This window comes from Benincasa hispida, chromosome 11, assembly GCF_009727055.1.
Source record: "Benincasa hispida cultivar B227 chromosome 11, ASM972705v1, whole genome shotgun sequence".
Lineage (NCBI taxonomy): Eukaryota > Viridiplantae > Streptophyta > Magnoliopsida > Cucurbitales > Cucurbitaceae > Benincasa > Benincasa hispida.
Window position 1 is genome coordinate 78,669,844 of NC_052359.1, and position 18,167 is coordinate 78,688,010.

At 33.4% G+C, this 18,167-nt stretch overlaps 1 protein-coding gene across 1 annotated transcript in view; it reads left to right on the top strand.

The window, feature by feature from the left end:
* Nucleotides 1-15,569, top strand: part of LOC120090879 (serine carboxypeptidase-like 45) — a 26,001-nt gene extending 10,432 nt beyond the window's left edge. The window contains exons 4-9 of the mRNA XM_039048578.1: nt 10,135-10,301; nt 11,141-11,404; nt 12,247-12,374; nt 12,911-13,003; nt 13,386-13,503; nt 15,426-15,569. Coding sequence (XP_038904506.1) covers nt 10,135-10,301; nt 11,141-11,404; nt 12,247-12,374; nt 12,911-13,003; nt 13,386-13,503; nt 15,426-15,569 — 914 coding nt within the window. The remainder of the gene's footprint in view (nt 1-10,134; nt 10,302-11,140; nt 11,405-12,246; nt 12,375-12,910; nt 13,004-13,385; nt 13,504-15,425) is intronic.
* Nucleotides 15,570-18,167: the final 2,598 nt, after the last annotated feature.

Here is an 18,167-nt window from a genome sequence, read left to right on the forward strand (position 1 = left end):
CCCCATTTTTTTATTTTTATTTGTATAAGTATTTCCCATTTACAATGAAAAATTTATGGGTGAGGGATAGCTCGACAACAGCCCAAGTTATGCTTTCAAAAAGAATGGAGTTGACCATTTTGGCTCTTATACATGCTGCTACGATGGTAGCAGCGGGAATTTTTCTTGTCGCTCGGCTTCTTGCGTTTTACAATAAAATATGGGTTTAAATAAATTGAAGTATTGTTAAGACTTTTTCAAAAACTAGACAACTCAAGACAAGTCGAAAAAAAGACAGTCGAATCAAAATAATTTGTTTTAAGTTCTATTTCTTTCAGAGGGCGAATCGAGTTCAAAGAACTCTCCCCATAGCTTATTTGTGCAAAGATCCAGCATTCCACTCCAGTCACTAGCCCTGCCTTCGGCATCCCTCTCCTTGTGGTTAAGGTAACGACTTCGGGCCTGGCCAGCTCCCATAGTGTGATGGGCAGTGTGTACAAGGCCCGGGAACGAATTCACCGCCACCAGCGAGAGATTGAAGTACGCTTGCAAGATTCTCCGAATCGCAGCATTCTTCTCTACTATGTGATTATGTGAGAAGTCAGTCTCAAGACTGTCCCAGCACCTAGAATGACTATGCATAGATCACCCCTCTTTGTGTGGTTCGTTCTAGTGACAGCATTCCCACTTTTATTATCACTTCCGATATTGGCAGGGGCTAACACCGGAAAACCAGCATCTCTTTTATTCAAAAATCGAATAAGTGAAATAGTGCTGCGAGGGAGTCAGGAAAAAGGTAACCGGATTAGGGGATTTCACTTGGAAAAGAAAATGTTCCATACTAATGGATTCGGTTCCATAACCATGGGTTCCAATGTACGAGATCTTGTAGCACTTACCAATGAGGCACTTCTCTATCTTCTGCTGATGCTAAGGTTAGAGCAGCTCCGCCCTTTCCTGGAATCACTCTCTATGGGCTAGTAAGAAGGCGTGTTCAAGCTCAGATCTTGAAGCTAAGGCTAAGGCCCTTCCTAAAGCCAATGGGGACGTAGTTTTTTGTTCAAATCCAAAGTCTTAAGTCTCCTCCCGGGCTAAGGCTGTAGTTCCAAATCCGGAATCTTAAACAATTCCGCTTAATATAGCATAGCTTCTCATCTTATTCCGCTTAAAAGAAGAAAGAGGCATCTTTCGCGCGGGCCTATTGATCAAACTTCCCAAAGAACTTCTTCTGCTTCTCATCCGAATAGGGAAAGATACCCTATAAATCATCGTTGGTCCTTTTACACACAGTAGATTCTCATAATCCTAGTGGCCAAGCTTCAACCATGTCTGATACCAACTGCAAGGGAGATTGTTGTGATCACTTTTCTTGTGTGAATCTTTCTTTCATACCACCTGGAAGCCCATATTGTAGGGTGGATCTCGAAAGATATGAAATATCTCCCTCCAAGTCGTGTTCCAAACTTTTAGAAGTTGAATTAATCAAATTCAATTTTTCTCGTTCTATCTTAGAGTATCCATTAACTCGAAACTGATCCGCTTCCATTTTGACTTTTCGTCATTACTGCAACGCGCCAACTAAAGCAAAAAGCGAAGCTCCTTCATAATGCCTATCTATATATGTGAGTGGCTCTTTTTGGAGACTTAGCCCAATGGCTATCACCAGAAGTGACCCGGGACAAGCTTTCCAGCATTCATAGCTTTCCTTGTTTAGGGAATATCTGTCTTAGTCAACAACTAAACGAATCCAGCCGATAGCACTCCATTTTTCCGATTTGGCAGTTCAATTCTGCGAGAATGAGGAGGCGACCATGGTACGCTGAGCCCACAGGATCTTGCATGAGCGTGGGCTCAGGCTCGACTTTGAAATAGGAATAGTCTGGATTCTTTTGAAAAAGCTTTTGATGAGGGGAGTCACCAGCAATAGTCGACAATGGCAATCAGTAATTAATATGCACTGCTTTATGAAATGCTTCGGCCCATAGGTATGATCTTTCTTTTAGTTGTTGAATCTCTCTTTGATTGATCAATGTGTGATATTCCGAATCCTCATTACTAATCTTTTTTTATGCCAATGTTGGTGACTGGAGATAACTTTCTTCACTTATTCCTGGGATGGGAGGGAGTAGGTCTTGCTTCATATTTGTTAATTCATTTCTGGTTTACATGACTTCAGGCAGATAAAGGAATAAAAGAGGGGAAGCGGTATTGATTGGATTGACGGATTGAGGACGTCAGTCATGCTTTACCAATTTCCAATGTTGTTGCATCGAAACATAGAAATGTTGACTAATCTGACTAACATTGAACTTGGTAAAATGAAATGGTTGAATAATTGAAAAATGAGATTATTCAGGAATACACATTGAATGCCATCTAGAAAGAGGGAATCAAGTGATTCTCTCTTTCTTTTTTTTTTTCGCTTTGTTTGAAAGTATCGACCGATACGATCGCGAAAAAGATGGATCGAGATGTATGGATCCATAGGCCTATGTGTCTATATCCTGTTCATGGATTAACGAAAATGTGCAAAAGCTCTATTTGCCTTTGCCTGTACCCGACTAGGGATGGACGTAAACTCGTAAGCTACGGAGGGTAGGGATAATCGTCCAGGTCTCTTATTGTGAAACAAAAATCGCCCCGCCACAGCTGATATTCCAATCGATTGGGTACTATAAATAGATTCGGGATTTGATCTGCAGAAACAATATAGAGTGGGCGAACACTCGGCCCAGCGGGCGAACATGGTGGGCTCCGGCTCCGCGCATCTGCTGACACTTTCGAAGCACTTTCAAGTGTGCACTTTAGTTTTTCGCTGTTCGTTGACTTTTTAAGGTCTAACCTTTCGCTCCCCTACTGAAAAGGAGCAAAGCAGCAACTCGGCAGGAAGGTAAATGTTGGACTTTTTCTCCCTTCAAAGAAGAAAGAGATCAAGATTCAGGCGGCGGAAGCGTTCCACTCGAAGAGAGGGCGTCGTCAACCACAAATCAGTGAATGGGAAGCCCTAGCCTGTTGGAGGTGCTTTTCCTACTATAGGAATTCCACGGAAGAGCAAGCTCGTCAATTTTTCGTTTCATCTGAACCCACCGAAGCATCCAACGTTGAGTTTTATAAGCCAAGCCAAAGGACGGCGACAAGGAAGATGGGGTTGACAAGCCACTTCGAGGAGGCGACTGGACTGAAGTGCTTTCATCAAATGATGCATGTGGGCTGAGCCATTCCTATTTTCACGGATACAACACATACAATATTAACCAAATTTGCCTGATGTAGAGGCAATTAAGAAAGCCGTATAAGTAAATATATAACCTACAGAAAAGTGGGCGATGGTGAGCTGCTATCAGATCCATCGGCCTATAGGAATATGTATGGTGGGTCCATGGAAAACCCTTTTCGCTCCGCTTAGCCCTATCCTCCTCTAGGGGTATTTTAGTGATAGGTTCTATAGGAACTGGACGATCCTATTTAGTCAAATACCTAGCGACAAACTCCTATCTTTCTTTCATTATAGTATTTCTGAACAAGTTCCTGGATAACAAGCCTACGGGTTTTCTTATTGATGATAGTGACGAATCATTTCGCCTTTTTAGTTGGAACTTTAGGCGGTTCGCGAAAAAAGATAGTGAAAAAAATTATTCCTAGAGTCGAGACTAAGAGGAATGTATAAACCAATGCTTCCATAGATTTGATTTCGGTTTACAATTATAGCTTCCATATCTGTTTAGTTGGGATCTTTTTACAGGTAATCCCGCATCTGAGATCGTTAGGTGACACGTACTGTTGCCAGAGACCCTTTAGTCTTTTAACTAGTCTTTAAGGATCGAAAAACTAAAGACTAAAGAAATGGATCAAAAAAGGGGGGGCTTCTGCAACGGGCTATACCACTCTTTAGGCAGAATACTGTCACCCAAATTGAAAATTCCTAAACTGGCATCACCGGAAGGATCGAAACCACATTCATAGGCCGACAATTTTTTTGGATAGGTTGAACTATTGGAAGCAAATGGAAAAGGAACACGTACTGTTGCTCTACAAAGACAACAGACGCTTTCAACGGTTAGGCACCACTCTCTTTCTGAGTTATTCCAGCTTCTTCATGATTTCGTGCCGCGGTAAAAAAAAAAATGGCCATCTCAGCGGAAGGAGAAGGACCTGCAACGGCGGAGACTACTGACCCTCTTCTTGTTCCTAGCCGTCTGTTACGAGTCCGAGAAGCCAGGAATCCTAAATATGAGCTCCAATCTGACCTAGCTGGCGAGCGATCCTAGTTCGCAGCAGAGAACAAGACAGGAAGCGAGCGTACCTTTGTTCGCTTCTTCTCCACCAAGCACGAAAGTTTAAGGATAACTGTTGGTTCGTATATCAGAAAAAGGAATGATCCGTCAGGTTCAGGATTGATCTCTAATAATGAGTCTAGAACACCTTTCAGGAGTATCAATACCGTTACATGAATTGTAAATGCATGAATATGATGTACCAAAAAATCTGCGGTTCCTAACGGAATAGCAGATAGAAGGATTTTCCTACAAAAAGAACTCGCTAATTAAATAATGGAATATGGATTGTAGCCTGGCTTAGACAAATTACCCAGAACTTTTCCTCTTGTTTTCATCAACGGAACTAGGTTTTCTTTATTACAAGCTAAGCAAACTCTCTATGGTTGTTTTATTCATTCCTTTTATTAGTTCAATGAGCGTTCAATGAGGGACAATTCAGGTCCATTCTCTTGCTTCGGTGCCAGTGGAGCAAAGTAAGCTTTTACGTCTATAGAAGTATGAAAAAATCTCATTCAATTCGGAAGGAAAACAGAAAAGTCAGATTTGACAGCGATCATTAGAACTTTCTGTTCTAGTTAAATCACTTCCATTCGTGCTAGTTCTTATACTGGAACTCTCACTTTCAGATCTCTTTATTTATGTAGTGGTCGGCCTGATAGAAGCTTGGCCAGAAGCGACTAGTCGCTTCCCGAATGCCTAGCCGAGAGCTTATTCGGGAATGATTGGTCAACAACTAGCTCCTACTCCTATTCGTTTAGTCAATCTAGGCATACCAGGTCAGATTACCAGGATTCAGTGGAATCCTCCGTGGGACTTTCAAAAATAGAACCCGACTTACTCTATTACCTTACTTATGAGATTTTCTATCCCATTTTCCCTGGTCGAGGCAGATCTCTTTTTTGAATTTAGGGAGGCTCCTATCCGATTGATAAGAGATGCTTGCTTTTAAAAGAGCGACCAGTTGGTTCACCAAACCCCGACCCAGCGTCCCACGTTCTTCAGGTCCGAAGGCATCCAGTGCCTAACTACCGACTTCTCCCGGAATTTCATTATCCCATGTTTGAATTGAAATTGAGATACTGATGCAAGTTCTTCCCCTCTGAATCAGATAGATTCATATCTGAAAGAGGTTGACACCTGACAGTCTTCACCATAAAGCATGGCTAGCTTTCCTAGACAAATGGAATAAGTTGATGATATAGTCCACCTTTCTTCTATTCATCCGCTAATATTAGTAGAAGAGAGAAGCACCCTGAAGTTTACATCCTAATTCTGCCTGGATCCGGCCAGATAGTTCACAGTGCTCATTCTATAGATACTGTGTAAAAAAGCCAACTCATGTTTTCACTCGATTTTCATTTGTGATGACATGCTAGGTGCTTAAGCAATAAAATTCCATCGAATCGCGAGAAGTTGTGGAAGTAAATTGTGAGAATCTCTTTCTCTTTTCTAATATCGCTGATATCCTCAATACCAAGTCACGAAGAACTGAAGTTTCAGTTTGAGTTGCTTTGCCCTCTATTTTAGTAAGCCCTGCAAGTTTTTTTACACCCCCTTCCATTTCGGTTCCTGGCCGATTGGATGCCCTGAGTCATTTGGTTTTGACGCGTGTCTATTAGTGAATCACAGCTCGACTTGCATGTGTTGGAAGAAACTGGTGTTTTCACGACTCTATCACCCAGTAAATTCAGTTCCACTTAATCCCTATTTCATGGCCACATATTTTTCTGGCTAAGGAATGGGAAACCTTTCTCTTACTTCGAATGGAAGCTTAGCCCGCCTCATTTTCTTTCTTTACTGTATAAGGGCATAAACGAAGTCAACGGATTTCCTTCTAACTAGGCTTCACTTTGAAATCCAGGGGCTTTGTTCCCGATCGAAAAACTAAAGAACTATTGGTAGGGTAAGAGCTGCCCTTGTTGTAATCCGTTGCAGAAATCCGAGGGCTTTGTTACAAACGAAATAATAAAGCAACGGAACCATCATAATATTTTAAAATTACTAAAAAAAAGGAAGTGTGGGGCTACGGGTGGAGGGCTTCGTTCACTCAATCCCGGGCAAAGAACTCCCTGAGCCTTAATTGGAAGCTAAACCAAAGCTAAGCTTGTAGGCTCGTAGAATCGATGTAATGAAAGTGAGGGACCTACAACAATCACAGAATGTCCTGAATAATCGACCCGTTTTCCAAGCAGAATCTCCCGAAATCTTCCCTCTAGCGTTATACAGAGTCTAGTCATCTCGTGGTCCAGGTCTTATACAAACTCTTTATATAGGACATCCCCATTATACGTCTCCACATGAATGGTCAGGATATACCATCTATAGTAGTTTACAACACTTGCAAATCTCTACAAAGCGGGCCATATCCGTAGTGTCACCAGGATTAGGTATCCCACCTTAATCCTTATACTACAGACCGATTTAGGTTATCACTTAAGGCATGATCCACTTGTATATCACATATATATGTTTAAGTTCACATAAGATAACCAAGGAGCTTTGTTTATTGGATATGAGTAAATGCCAGAATTAAATAACACTTATTTTATTCATTGAACAATATGTATCTTTATAAAACAACGAGACTCCGGGAGAATTAAGACATCAATCCCAACACAACTAATGTTGCAAGTTGAGCAACAAGGTCACTCAGGCTTTGCAAATTAGTTTCAGCCTCTGCCTTGGGGCAAAGACTCTCTTGTTGAAAGCACTCGAACTCCAAAACCAAAACTTCTAAAGACTTACCTTACCCTGAAGACTGAGCATGAGTCAACTTGTGGGGTATTGTGAAATCTCAGCTATCCAAGCTCCCCATTCTAAGTATCCATTGTCAAAAGACTCCTCCCACTAAGAATGATGAGGCTCATTGTCCAAATGACCATAATACCCCTCCTCTAAATGACCATGTGGTACTAGACTCCACTGTAACCTTGGGCCTGCTGCCTGAGCTTGCTGCTAGTTCCACTCCATCACGTGGCCAAACAGGGCGATCAACTCGACAATGTGGCAGTCAAGGCTACCTACCTCAACATCAAGATCTGCAACTCGGCTTTTGGACATCAAGATTGATTTGAAAATCCTGTCATGCTTAACTGATACAAGAAAGAAAAAAAAATCAAAGCAAACGAAACTTTAACTAAAAACTAACTAAGAAGAACTAATTGGCTTCCTCAACAATAACACCAATTTGATCATGTCTGAAGAGTGGGTGTCGCAAATCTCTCTTCGCAAATCAAATAAGATTTATAAATCACTTAACAAACTACTTATACTAACTAGTAGTACAAGTGACAAGTCCGGGGTCGAACCATAGGGAAGCGCAAAAGATTAGTTCCTTGAAGCTCATTTTTGGTTATAGTGTTAAACGAGGGGTTTAGTGTGGATTGGATAAGTCGAAATGCATAGAAAATAAAGTGCAAGTAAAGTAAAGAATAGAAATGCAATTAAGGAGAGACGTTCTAACTTAGAGGACGAATATTGGAATGACTCAATGTAATCTTATTCATTGAATTATTTGAATGCAATCTTGTGGTTCTTGATTATGCCAAGCCCAATTCGTCCTAATTACCTAATTAGTTAAACATGCTAGATGAATCATACTAAACACATTTACATAACCACATTACGCTCTACGGCTTACGCTAGGGTGAATATTTAGTTTCCATCGTCTGACCAAACATTTAATATAGTTTCTCTTAAGTCAATAGGAACAATACTATTTGTTATAGACAACAAATTGCAAGCCTATCTAACCTTTTGCTTCTTAGAAACCAATTTATAGTTTTATGTCACATATTACAAGCCAATCTCTTAAGTACTGAATCATAAAATCCCAAATGGTTTTTTTAGACAATCAAGAAAAAATATGATTACAAAGCGACTCAATCAGAAAGGAAACTAATAATCAAGATATAAAGATTACATTTAAATAAAACTTCAAAGATTATATAGAGATCAATCCAAAATCCTCTAAACTAGAGAAAACCCTAGAACTTACCTTCCTATGGGATGAAAAAGACAAATCTAGGCTCCATCTCCACTAATTACATGAGAGGAAGGAAGAAATTAGTGAAAATTGCAAGCGACGTAGGTGAGAAGATGAAGAAATGTGCTGGAGATCGATTGGGGGGTTAATCCTCTGCCCTAAAAACGAAGAACTGTTTATATAGAAGTCGCGATGGCTAGTGTCGTGGCGCTAAAGTGTGCGTGTGTCCGTCAAAGTACGTAGCATCGCAGCATTGCACCAAAATCTGGTGCTTTCGGATAAAGCACTGCACATTGGTGCCCTAGCACTGAGGGTTGCGCCTCTAGGGACATTTTCGTCATTTTGCCTCCTGTGAAGCCCCGATGCTCTTTTTGGCTTCTAATTGCTCCAAATTAATCCTGAACAGTCCGTAACGGTTGATTCTATCTCTTAGGTGCTCGAAACCTACAAAAACACTAAATAAACACAATAAAATATAGTGACAACCTAGAATTAAGAAGAAGAATCTATAAAGTGGATCAAAAAAGATTTGATAATATATTAACCATAAAAAGTAGTGGTGGCTAGCTACTAATTCCAAGTAAATTTCATTTATTGTCAACTAATTATGAACATGATTTCTTTTATAAATTTTGTATAATAAAAATTTTAAATTTAATTATAGTATTATACAATTTATTTTGTATTACATTATACTTAATTTAATTTAACAAAAATTAAATGAATTTATTACCTGAAAAAAAAAATAATGAACATAGTATTTATCTGGTTTAACGTAGTTCTACCTTTTAAATTTTCTATTTCAAAATCTAGATACACTAAAAAAAAATGTTTTTAATAGTTTTTACTCAAATGGATCATTGACTAGACAAATCTGAAAACGAAACGTAAAACATAATTTAAATGACATACTAAAAACCACACTATAAAAACAAAATAAAATTTGAACTTCCTTGAAAGCATATAGTGATAGATTAAGAAGCAAAGACATAGTTATGGATACGATATGATACAACGATACGTTAATTTTTAAAAACTAAGATATGGATACGTCGAAGATACATTATATATATAATGTCCAATTAATTGCTATAACACTTATTTTAAGTTAGATTAAAATAGATTCAAGAAGAAAGTGAAAACTTGAAAAAAAATCTAGTAACGTCGAGTGATTGTTGAACGACTAGAGTAGACGGTAGGAAAGAAGTAGAAGATGAAGATTGAAGAATGAAGTTAAGGATGAAGGAGGTGTGAATCACGATTCAAATAGTGAGAGAGAATGTAAGAATAAAGATTTAATTACGTTTCGAGTTTTTTTTTAAAAAAATTATATTTTTATCATTTTTAATTTCTTTTGTTTTGGATTGCTCAATTTAAGTGGACTTTTATGTTTGGAAATGATTTTAAAATGGTTAAAATCACTTTTTTCATTTTCAAAATCACCATGAAATATGTTTACTTCTTCAAAACTAATTTTGATAATATGAAAATTGTATTTAAAAGTGTAAAATTGAAAACTAAATTAATTTTGAGTAATTAAAAGTGTGTTTTTGAGTTATTTTAAAAATGAAAAAAAAAATGATTTTTGATGATTTTAAAATCACTCTTAAACATGCACTAAAATAAAATGGGTTATGGGTTGGGTATTTTAAGTGGTTGGATTTAAATTTGAAAAAAAAAAAAAAATTGACCCACGTGTTCCCTTCATATATCTACTTTGCATATTTGAAAAAAAAAATTTAATAAGATAATTCAAAATAACATATCAAACACATATCTAGATGTATTCATATCGTATCCATATCTAATATTTTGCACAATAAAAAATATCTGTACTTCCTAAGAAATATAACAAGCTAAGGTTTTTGGTATTTTTATGGTTATAAATTTCAGCACAAGACAACTTGGTTTTCCTCGAACGATGGTTCGAGAAGTTTCCTAAATACAAAAATCGAGATTTCTTCATCAGCGGTGAGAGCTACGCTGGTCATTATGTTCCACAGCTTGCAACACTCATTCTCCAATCCGAACTCAACATTTTTAACCTCAAGGCTATAGCTGTAAGTTTCTAATTTTTAAGTGGTTAAAATAATATTTTTCTCATTTTAAAAAACATACTAAAACATATTTTTAAGACATGTTTGAAAGTAATTCTAAAAAGAGTAAAATCACTTTAGACATTTTCAAAATCTCTTCGAAATATAGTTTTAATCATTCAAAATCAATTTTTTGATTTATGAAAACTACATTTAAAAGTGTAAAAACAGATCTTAAATTAATTTTGAGTGATTAAAGACGTGTTTCGAAGTGACTTTGAATTTGATAAAAGTGATTTTATCAAAATTTCAAGAAATAGGGAGAAATTAGGTAACATAGCAACTTTACTCCCTTAAATGACTCTTTTAACCTTTTCTAAATTTTTGCAAATTCACTAAGTATCATGTCATGTAAATTTATAGCAAGCGAAACATTAACTCATAGTGAAGGATTACATTGAAAACTTAAAAACAAATTGAAAAAAGAACTCAAATATTATTAACTAAAACATGTATCAAATTTTCATCAACGTGTCGATATTTCTTATTAAGAAATCAATAATAAACAATAAATAGAAAATCTAAACAACAGAGGATCGGCATAGAGATTTACGTGGTTCACTAAACTCTATTAACTAAGTCTACAAGTACAGGAAGAGAGTAGTTTATTATTACAGAGAAAACATCATATTACAAATCAAGAGACGCCTTTGAAGATTAGAGAATTTATATAGTATACTTCTATAAACAGTAAAAACTAAAATAACAAATTCAGGACGCATTCCAAGATTTCTATTGATACTTTTACATTTACATGAGTTCAACGTTGACCCTATCATTTATGGAGAAATGTATCATTGTAGGTAGGGAATCCATTGTTGGAATTCGACACAGATTTCAATGCAAGAGGAGAATATTTGTGGTCTCATGGATTGATTTCAGACTCTACATATCAACTTCTGAACAAAGTTTGTAATATTTCTGAAATCACAAGACAATCCATTCTCCATAACGTTTCTACTTCTTGTTCAATGGTCAATAATTTGGTATCCAAAGAACTTTCAGAGTTCATCAACTTATATTCTGTCAACCTACACGTTTGTACATCCTCAACCCTTTCACAAGCAGCTCCAAATAACTATGGAATACTCCATTCTTCTTCCTCTTCTCTTTCCTCGAAACCAACTCCTCACAAAATAACCCTTCCGCAATACTCGGTATGATTTTCTTTTTCTTTTCTTTTCGAGTTTAACGTAAGTAATAGATGTGGGATATGAGGATTTAAACCTCTCGATATGTCTATTTACATTTTAGTTTGAAAAACTATACTCAATAACGTCAAGGGTATTGTTGAAATTTTAAATCTAAAATTCAAAATAAATTTATAAATTATGAAAAAAAAAAAAAATATATATATATATATATATATAGTATAATATTTTACAACGATTCTATTTGATAATAAATTTTTTTTTAAGTTTTTAGTCTATGATATTTATGCTTGTTTTTCCTTCTAATTATTTAACTATGATGTTCATATTTCTTAAATAATTACTTGAATTTTCAAAATCATTCGGCCAAAATTTCAAATTTTATCAATTTTTCTCTATACGTAACGATTTCATCTTTATTGTAAAAATTATTATTAAGATTTAATGAAATGTATTACACGTGCTTGTTGATAAACTATTCGGGAACCTAAGTCTTTTATAAACTATAAAGAATTAGTCATTTTCGTAATAAAAGTTCGACATTTAATTTGACGAGATTTTTTATGATAGGGATTAAAATTTTATAAATTTCAAAATATAGAGATTAAATTGTTATTAAAATAAATTGTTACAAATTTGTTTGTATTTGAAGGACTAAATTATAATTTTATGAAATGTTAGGGGTGAAAAGTGTTTTTAACCTTTTAATTTTTTTTTATGGAAGTACATGAAGTTGGATTAATACTTGACTAAAATAGGGAGATAGTGGGAAGATAGATGTATGTATAGCAGATGAAGTGGATAGTTACTTAAACAGATTGGATGTCCAAAAGGCTCTTCATGCTCAACTACTTGGAGGGGCTTCCAATTGGAGCTTTTGCAGCTTGTAAGTATTAATTTCCTCCTTAAGTCCCACTTGTTTTAACATTATAGGTTACGAAATCGATAAATAAAGACTATATAAAATGTAAAACAAAATAAAATCGACATATAGATTTACGAAGTTCATTAACCACGTGCTAACTACGTCCAAGGAATAAAGAGAAAACAGTTTTTATAGAATACAGAATGAATGACACCTCTAAGATTAGAGAGTTTATATAGTGTACTTCTCTAAACTCTAGAGTCATAATTGTAAATAAACCATAAATAGTTAAATATGTCAAATAAAAATTCAACTTAAGTTTCTAAATAAACCAACGAACTCCCATACTTAATCGTTTGAAGTGTAGATAGGAAGACATTTCAACCATACAATATTCAAACTTCTATTTGTGTTGTAATAATTTCATTAATTTTGTTCATAATATATTAATTATTAGATTGTATGGTAATTTCATTTAACATGGCAATGAGTTTTGTAAAGTTTTAATAATATTGCCATTTAAGATACAAATGATTTTGTGTTATTATTTGTTGCAGTGTTTTAAAGTATGATAAGAAGAACTTAATGATACCTACCATTTACACCTTGGGTTCTCTTGTGCAGTCAGGAATTAGGGTTCTCGTGTATAGGTATTTTGAATATCTTTATTTTAATTTTTGGTAAAATTACACCGAAATTATTTAATTTGGATTGCATTTTTAAGTTTCTGAGTTTCAAATTCGACATTTTTTCTCCTGAGTTTTGAGATAATCTTGTTTTTTTGGTCCTTTGACTATTAACATTTTTATGGTCATTCTCTCGAACCTTCTTCAAAATTCTTCGATTCGTTTTTAGTTTTTGAGTTTTGTTGACGTAGTATTTTTAGAAGGAGAAAATGAAAATATAATCATGTGTTATAAATAAAGAGGTACATATATATAAATTTAATGATCATCTTGTTTGAAAAATATTATTTTTTTTATAAAATTATTCCAAGCATACTATAAGTCTTATATGGTGATGAATTGGCAGTGGAGATGAAGATGCAGTTATCCCATTATTTGGGAGTCGAAGTCTGGTCAATAAATTAGCAACCACTTTAAGCTTGAACACAACCCTACCTTACTCACCTTGGTTTTACAACCATCAGGTAAATTTATATAACTGTTTTTCTTCATTTATTTACGAATAAAATTACTTTTTTGTCCCTAGATCTCGAATCTACATAGCTTTCAAAATATTACACTTTTAGTCCTCTAATTTTAAATTTTATTCCACTTTAGTTTCTAAGTTACAAAATATTGTAATTTTACTCTTAGATGTGAGTTTTATTTTAATTTAGTCCTTAAGTTTCAAGATTTATACTTTTAATAACTTCCATTTTTTTTACTAATCACTCACTTTCAATCTTTAGTGTTAATGCCGATTAATTATTTTAAAAAAATTATAATTAATTAAGTTTCATTATTTTTCATCACTATTAAAATTAATTTTAAAATTTTATTTCATATTTATTTTAAATTAATTAATAGACATTAAAGCCAAAGACACTCAAGTAAGTTTTTAGGAAAAAAAAGAGGCTAAATGTGTAAAATCCAAAACGTAAGAACTAAATTGAAACCAAATTTAAAAAATGTAACATTTTAACGGAGAGGGATTGATTTTGACTAAAAGTATAAAATTTTAAAATTAAGGACAAATGGATAAACTAAACCCAAAACTGATCCAAAAACTTTTCTCTTTTTCTTATTTAATTATTTAACCAATACTTTTCTAAGAAAAATACAAGACACATTTAACCAATTCTTAAAATCAACAACAGATATATTTTATTCATCATTTCCATGAATAACTGTTTTGAAGCTGCATACTTGCAACAAGTTTTATTGTCTACTAATAGAATTTTATGGTCAAATGATAAATTCACTATTAAAAAGTAAATAATTTTTTAATTTAAAAAATAGGTTAATCCATGAACTTTAGTTTATATCAATTTAATAAGTGTTCCTATAGTTTGAAATCAATTACAATTTATAGTCTATACTTTAATCAATAACAATCTAATCTTTATATTTTACATAATTTACAACGATTTAATCTTTATTGTGAAAAGTATTATTAAGATTAAAAAAAATCTTACACTATATGTAGATTGATCGTAAATTAATTAAAAAAATAAATTTATTTATAGACTATAAAGAATAAATCGATTAATAAAAATTGGCACTAACTTTGATAAAATATATCATAGTTGGGACTAAATTCTTACATGCCAAGTTAAAAAACTTAATTACAAGGAGAAAATCATTACAAACTAAATTGTTGTTTATATAAAAGTGTAAGTGCCAAATTATCAATTTACACCCTCTAAATTTTGAATTAATAGTCAGATCAATTTAAACATTCTCAACATCCTTAAGTGTATCAATTTATACCTTCTTTGAGATTAAAAATATAATGCGAGACTTATAATTGTTTTAATTAAATTCTTAAATTATCTTTAGTGAACCAATTTAGACAAGATTATTTCCGAAAATCATATCAAAGCATCGATCAAATTTTACACGTGTGTAGTCTTTTTTCAAATATCATATTAACAAAATGAACTATAAATAATTGATAATGGATGATTTTCAAATTAAATCCTAACTAAAAGTTCGATTTGATTGCTAATATGAACGGAGATTTATTGATACAATTATAAGGGTGTGTTGAATTTAAAAAATAAGTCATTTGGAAGAAACTTGAGTTTTGATAACCATTTAAAATAACTTTTTAAATGTATTTTAATCCGTTTGTATTAAAAGTGTTTAAATATAAATGGATTTTTTCAAAAAGAAAAAAGAAAAAAAGAAAAAAAAAAAAAATCAAGTCAAATCAAACGAGGCATAAGGCTTATAGATGTTTATAATCTGAACGAAACATAACGGATGGGATATATATAAGTTGATATATTTAAGTTCAAAGTTTTAATTGATATGACTCTTAAAGTTTAGGGTCGTCATATAAATGGATATTTTTCTAAATTCTTAAAAAAATAAAATAAAAAGGATTTGTGATGGTGTGTTATAGGTTGGAGGATGGGTAGAAACATATGGAGAAAAGAACATTCTATCATTTGCAACAGTTAGAGAAGGTGCTCATCAAGCTCCCTATACAGCCCCAGGAAGATCTTTGGCTCTCATTACTGCTTTTCTACAAGGAAACAACCCATGAGCTTCATCCCAAAATTACCTACTAAACTACACATTTGGTGTGTGTTTCAATAACTTAAGAATTAAATCACACTTATGCTTTAATTTACGACTCTATATATGTCAATCTGAGCATAATTAAATATCGATCGTAAAATTTTTCAATTAAATAAGACTTTCAAGACCTTTTTTTTTATAAAGGTTATGTTTGGATCTTTAGTTTTATCTCGTTTGAATTGTGATATTCTCTCTATTCGTTGTGGTATTTATATTGAGAATACATAGCTTTTTTATATAACAAGATTGCATGACTTTTTTCTACAACTTAGTTAAATTTTCACTAATTTTTTTTCATTTTAATGGTTATTTGAACTTAAAATTGCTTAAATCTTCTGGTATAACAAATAATTAGTTATAAAATTATGAAATTTTTGCAATATAAAACATGTCAAACTATTTATAGAAATAACAAAAAAAAAATACTGATAGATACTTTTAACTTCTATCAGTTTCTATCACTGATACACACTTATAAACTTCTATCAATCTCCATCAAAGAAGATTAAATTTAATTATTTTGTATAAATAGTTTTACTTATTTTTCTATTTTTGAAAATCTCCATAAAATTATCCATATATATAATATAAATGTTAAACCATATGGTTCAAACATATTCATTATATATATATTATCTTTGCCCAATGATAAAGCTTGAATATTACATGTATATAATTCCAATGATTATAATAATGATGACATAACAATAATAAATTAAAGGATAAATTATATTTTTAATTCCTAAGATTTGAGATTGGTGTCTATTTGGTCCCTGAAGTTCCAAAAAGAACACTTTGATCCCTGATGTATTAAAAACAGTTCTAAATGGTCCCTGCGTTAACTTTAGTTATTTAAAAGACAAAGCCTATTATGACCTAAGTACGATTGGCAACGGGGCTAGGATGGGGGATTCCTCATCTTCATCCCTGTAGGGATTTGTTATCCCCGTTTCCACCACATTCCCCATTTTGGAAGTAGGTCAGGGTCGGAGAATCCCCATTCGGTGCTCGAGTCTCCGTGGAGAAAACTTTTCGTTTATATTTTCATTTTAAAATCAATTAAAATATGGTATTTATACTAAAATTATAAATATTTTAAGTAAAAATTAGTAATCAATTTTATTTATTTTATTTTATTAAATAATTAACATAAAAATATTTTATAATTCTTTTTATTGTAAATTTAATAAAAATTTAAAGTTATTATATTATGTAATTAAATTTAAAAATATATTCATATAGTATAAAATTAAAATTTTGAAAAAGGTTAAAGAATATATATAAACAATAGTTAACTACTGTTATATATATTACAAATAATAATAAAAAAAAAAATATTTGGAGCAGGGTCCGACCTGTTGAGTTTTATGTCCTAAAACTCGTGGTATGTAAACAATTGAGCTTATTCTGAAAATTCAATAAAGGTGTTATTGAATAGATCTATTACTTGAATAGAAATCCAATAAACCTAAAAGTTCCTTGACTATTGAATGAATACATGAACTTTATGTGGAGACATAAAGGTGGATTAGGTTCGAGTAAATTATAGTACATGGATAAGGTTGGATACCTTATTTTGGTAACACTATTGGTTGCAGCCTGCTCTGTAGTTGTTACAAGGAGTTGTAAAGTGCTACAAACGAAGTGATCCTAATTCGTTCATGTTGGACATGAGGAGTGAGGGTGTCCTTGTGCAAAAGTGTTTGTACAAGATCGGACCACGAAATGAGTCACTCTTACTTTATAACGTTGTTTACTGTTTAAGACTGACTATTTCAAAACGATGACCTAGGTAACTTGACCTTAATCGTAAGTTAACTATGAACTCCTGTTTATCTGGGATTGCCTTTAGATTTGCATAGGTGAAGGTTGGCTCGACAGCACCTGCTCAATATGACTATCATTTCAGGGGTAAGATCGAATAGATAACTGGGGACATCCGATGCAAGAGAGAATTCACTCCTACCCGCTTTAGGGATAGTAGAGAGGTTGTTCCCTTAAGTGTTGATTCTGGGGCTTGAACAAGGGATCCCGTCCTTTCATTTGGCATGAGAAGGACTCGGTTTTGTGATTGGATCACGAAACAATTGTTCATTAGGGGATCAGTGGAGACTTAAGGAACAAGAGGTAATTTCAGGGGTAAAACAGAGATTTGACCCAGCCTTTATTACGAACAACCTGTGAAGGGTTAACTTACTAATCATGGTTATATCGAGTAGACATAATATATCTAGAGGGGATTTCAACTATGGGCTTTAGTGGAGTGACCCATTAGTTAACGAATGGGAGTTAGATCGGTCTAATGAGTTTAGCTGATTAATCTCGAATCCTTGGAGCCCATGATCTGTAGGTCTATGAGATCCCCCTACTAGCTTGAAAATGGATTAGCTCTAGAGTAGTGTGATAAGTTAATTTGAAACGTTCAAATTAGAATCAAACGGAATTGAAGAAAATATATTTAAATATATGAAGATGAATTTGTGTAAAAATTAATTTATTATTAGATATTAAATTAATTAGAATTATTTAAATTGTTTAAATAATTATTTATTAATTTTATTAG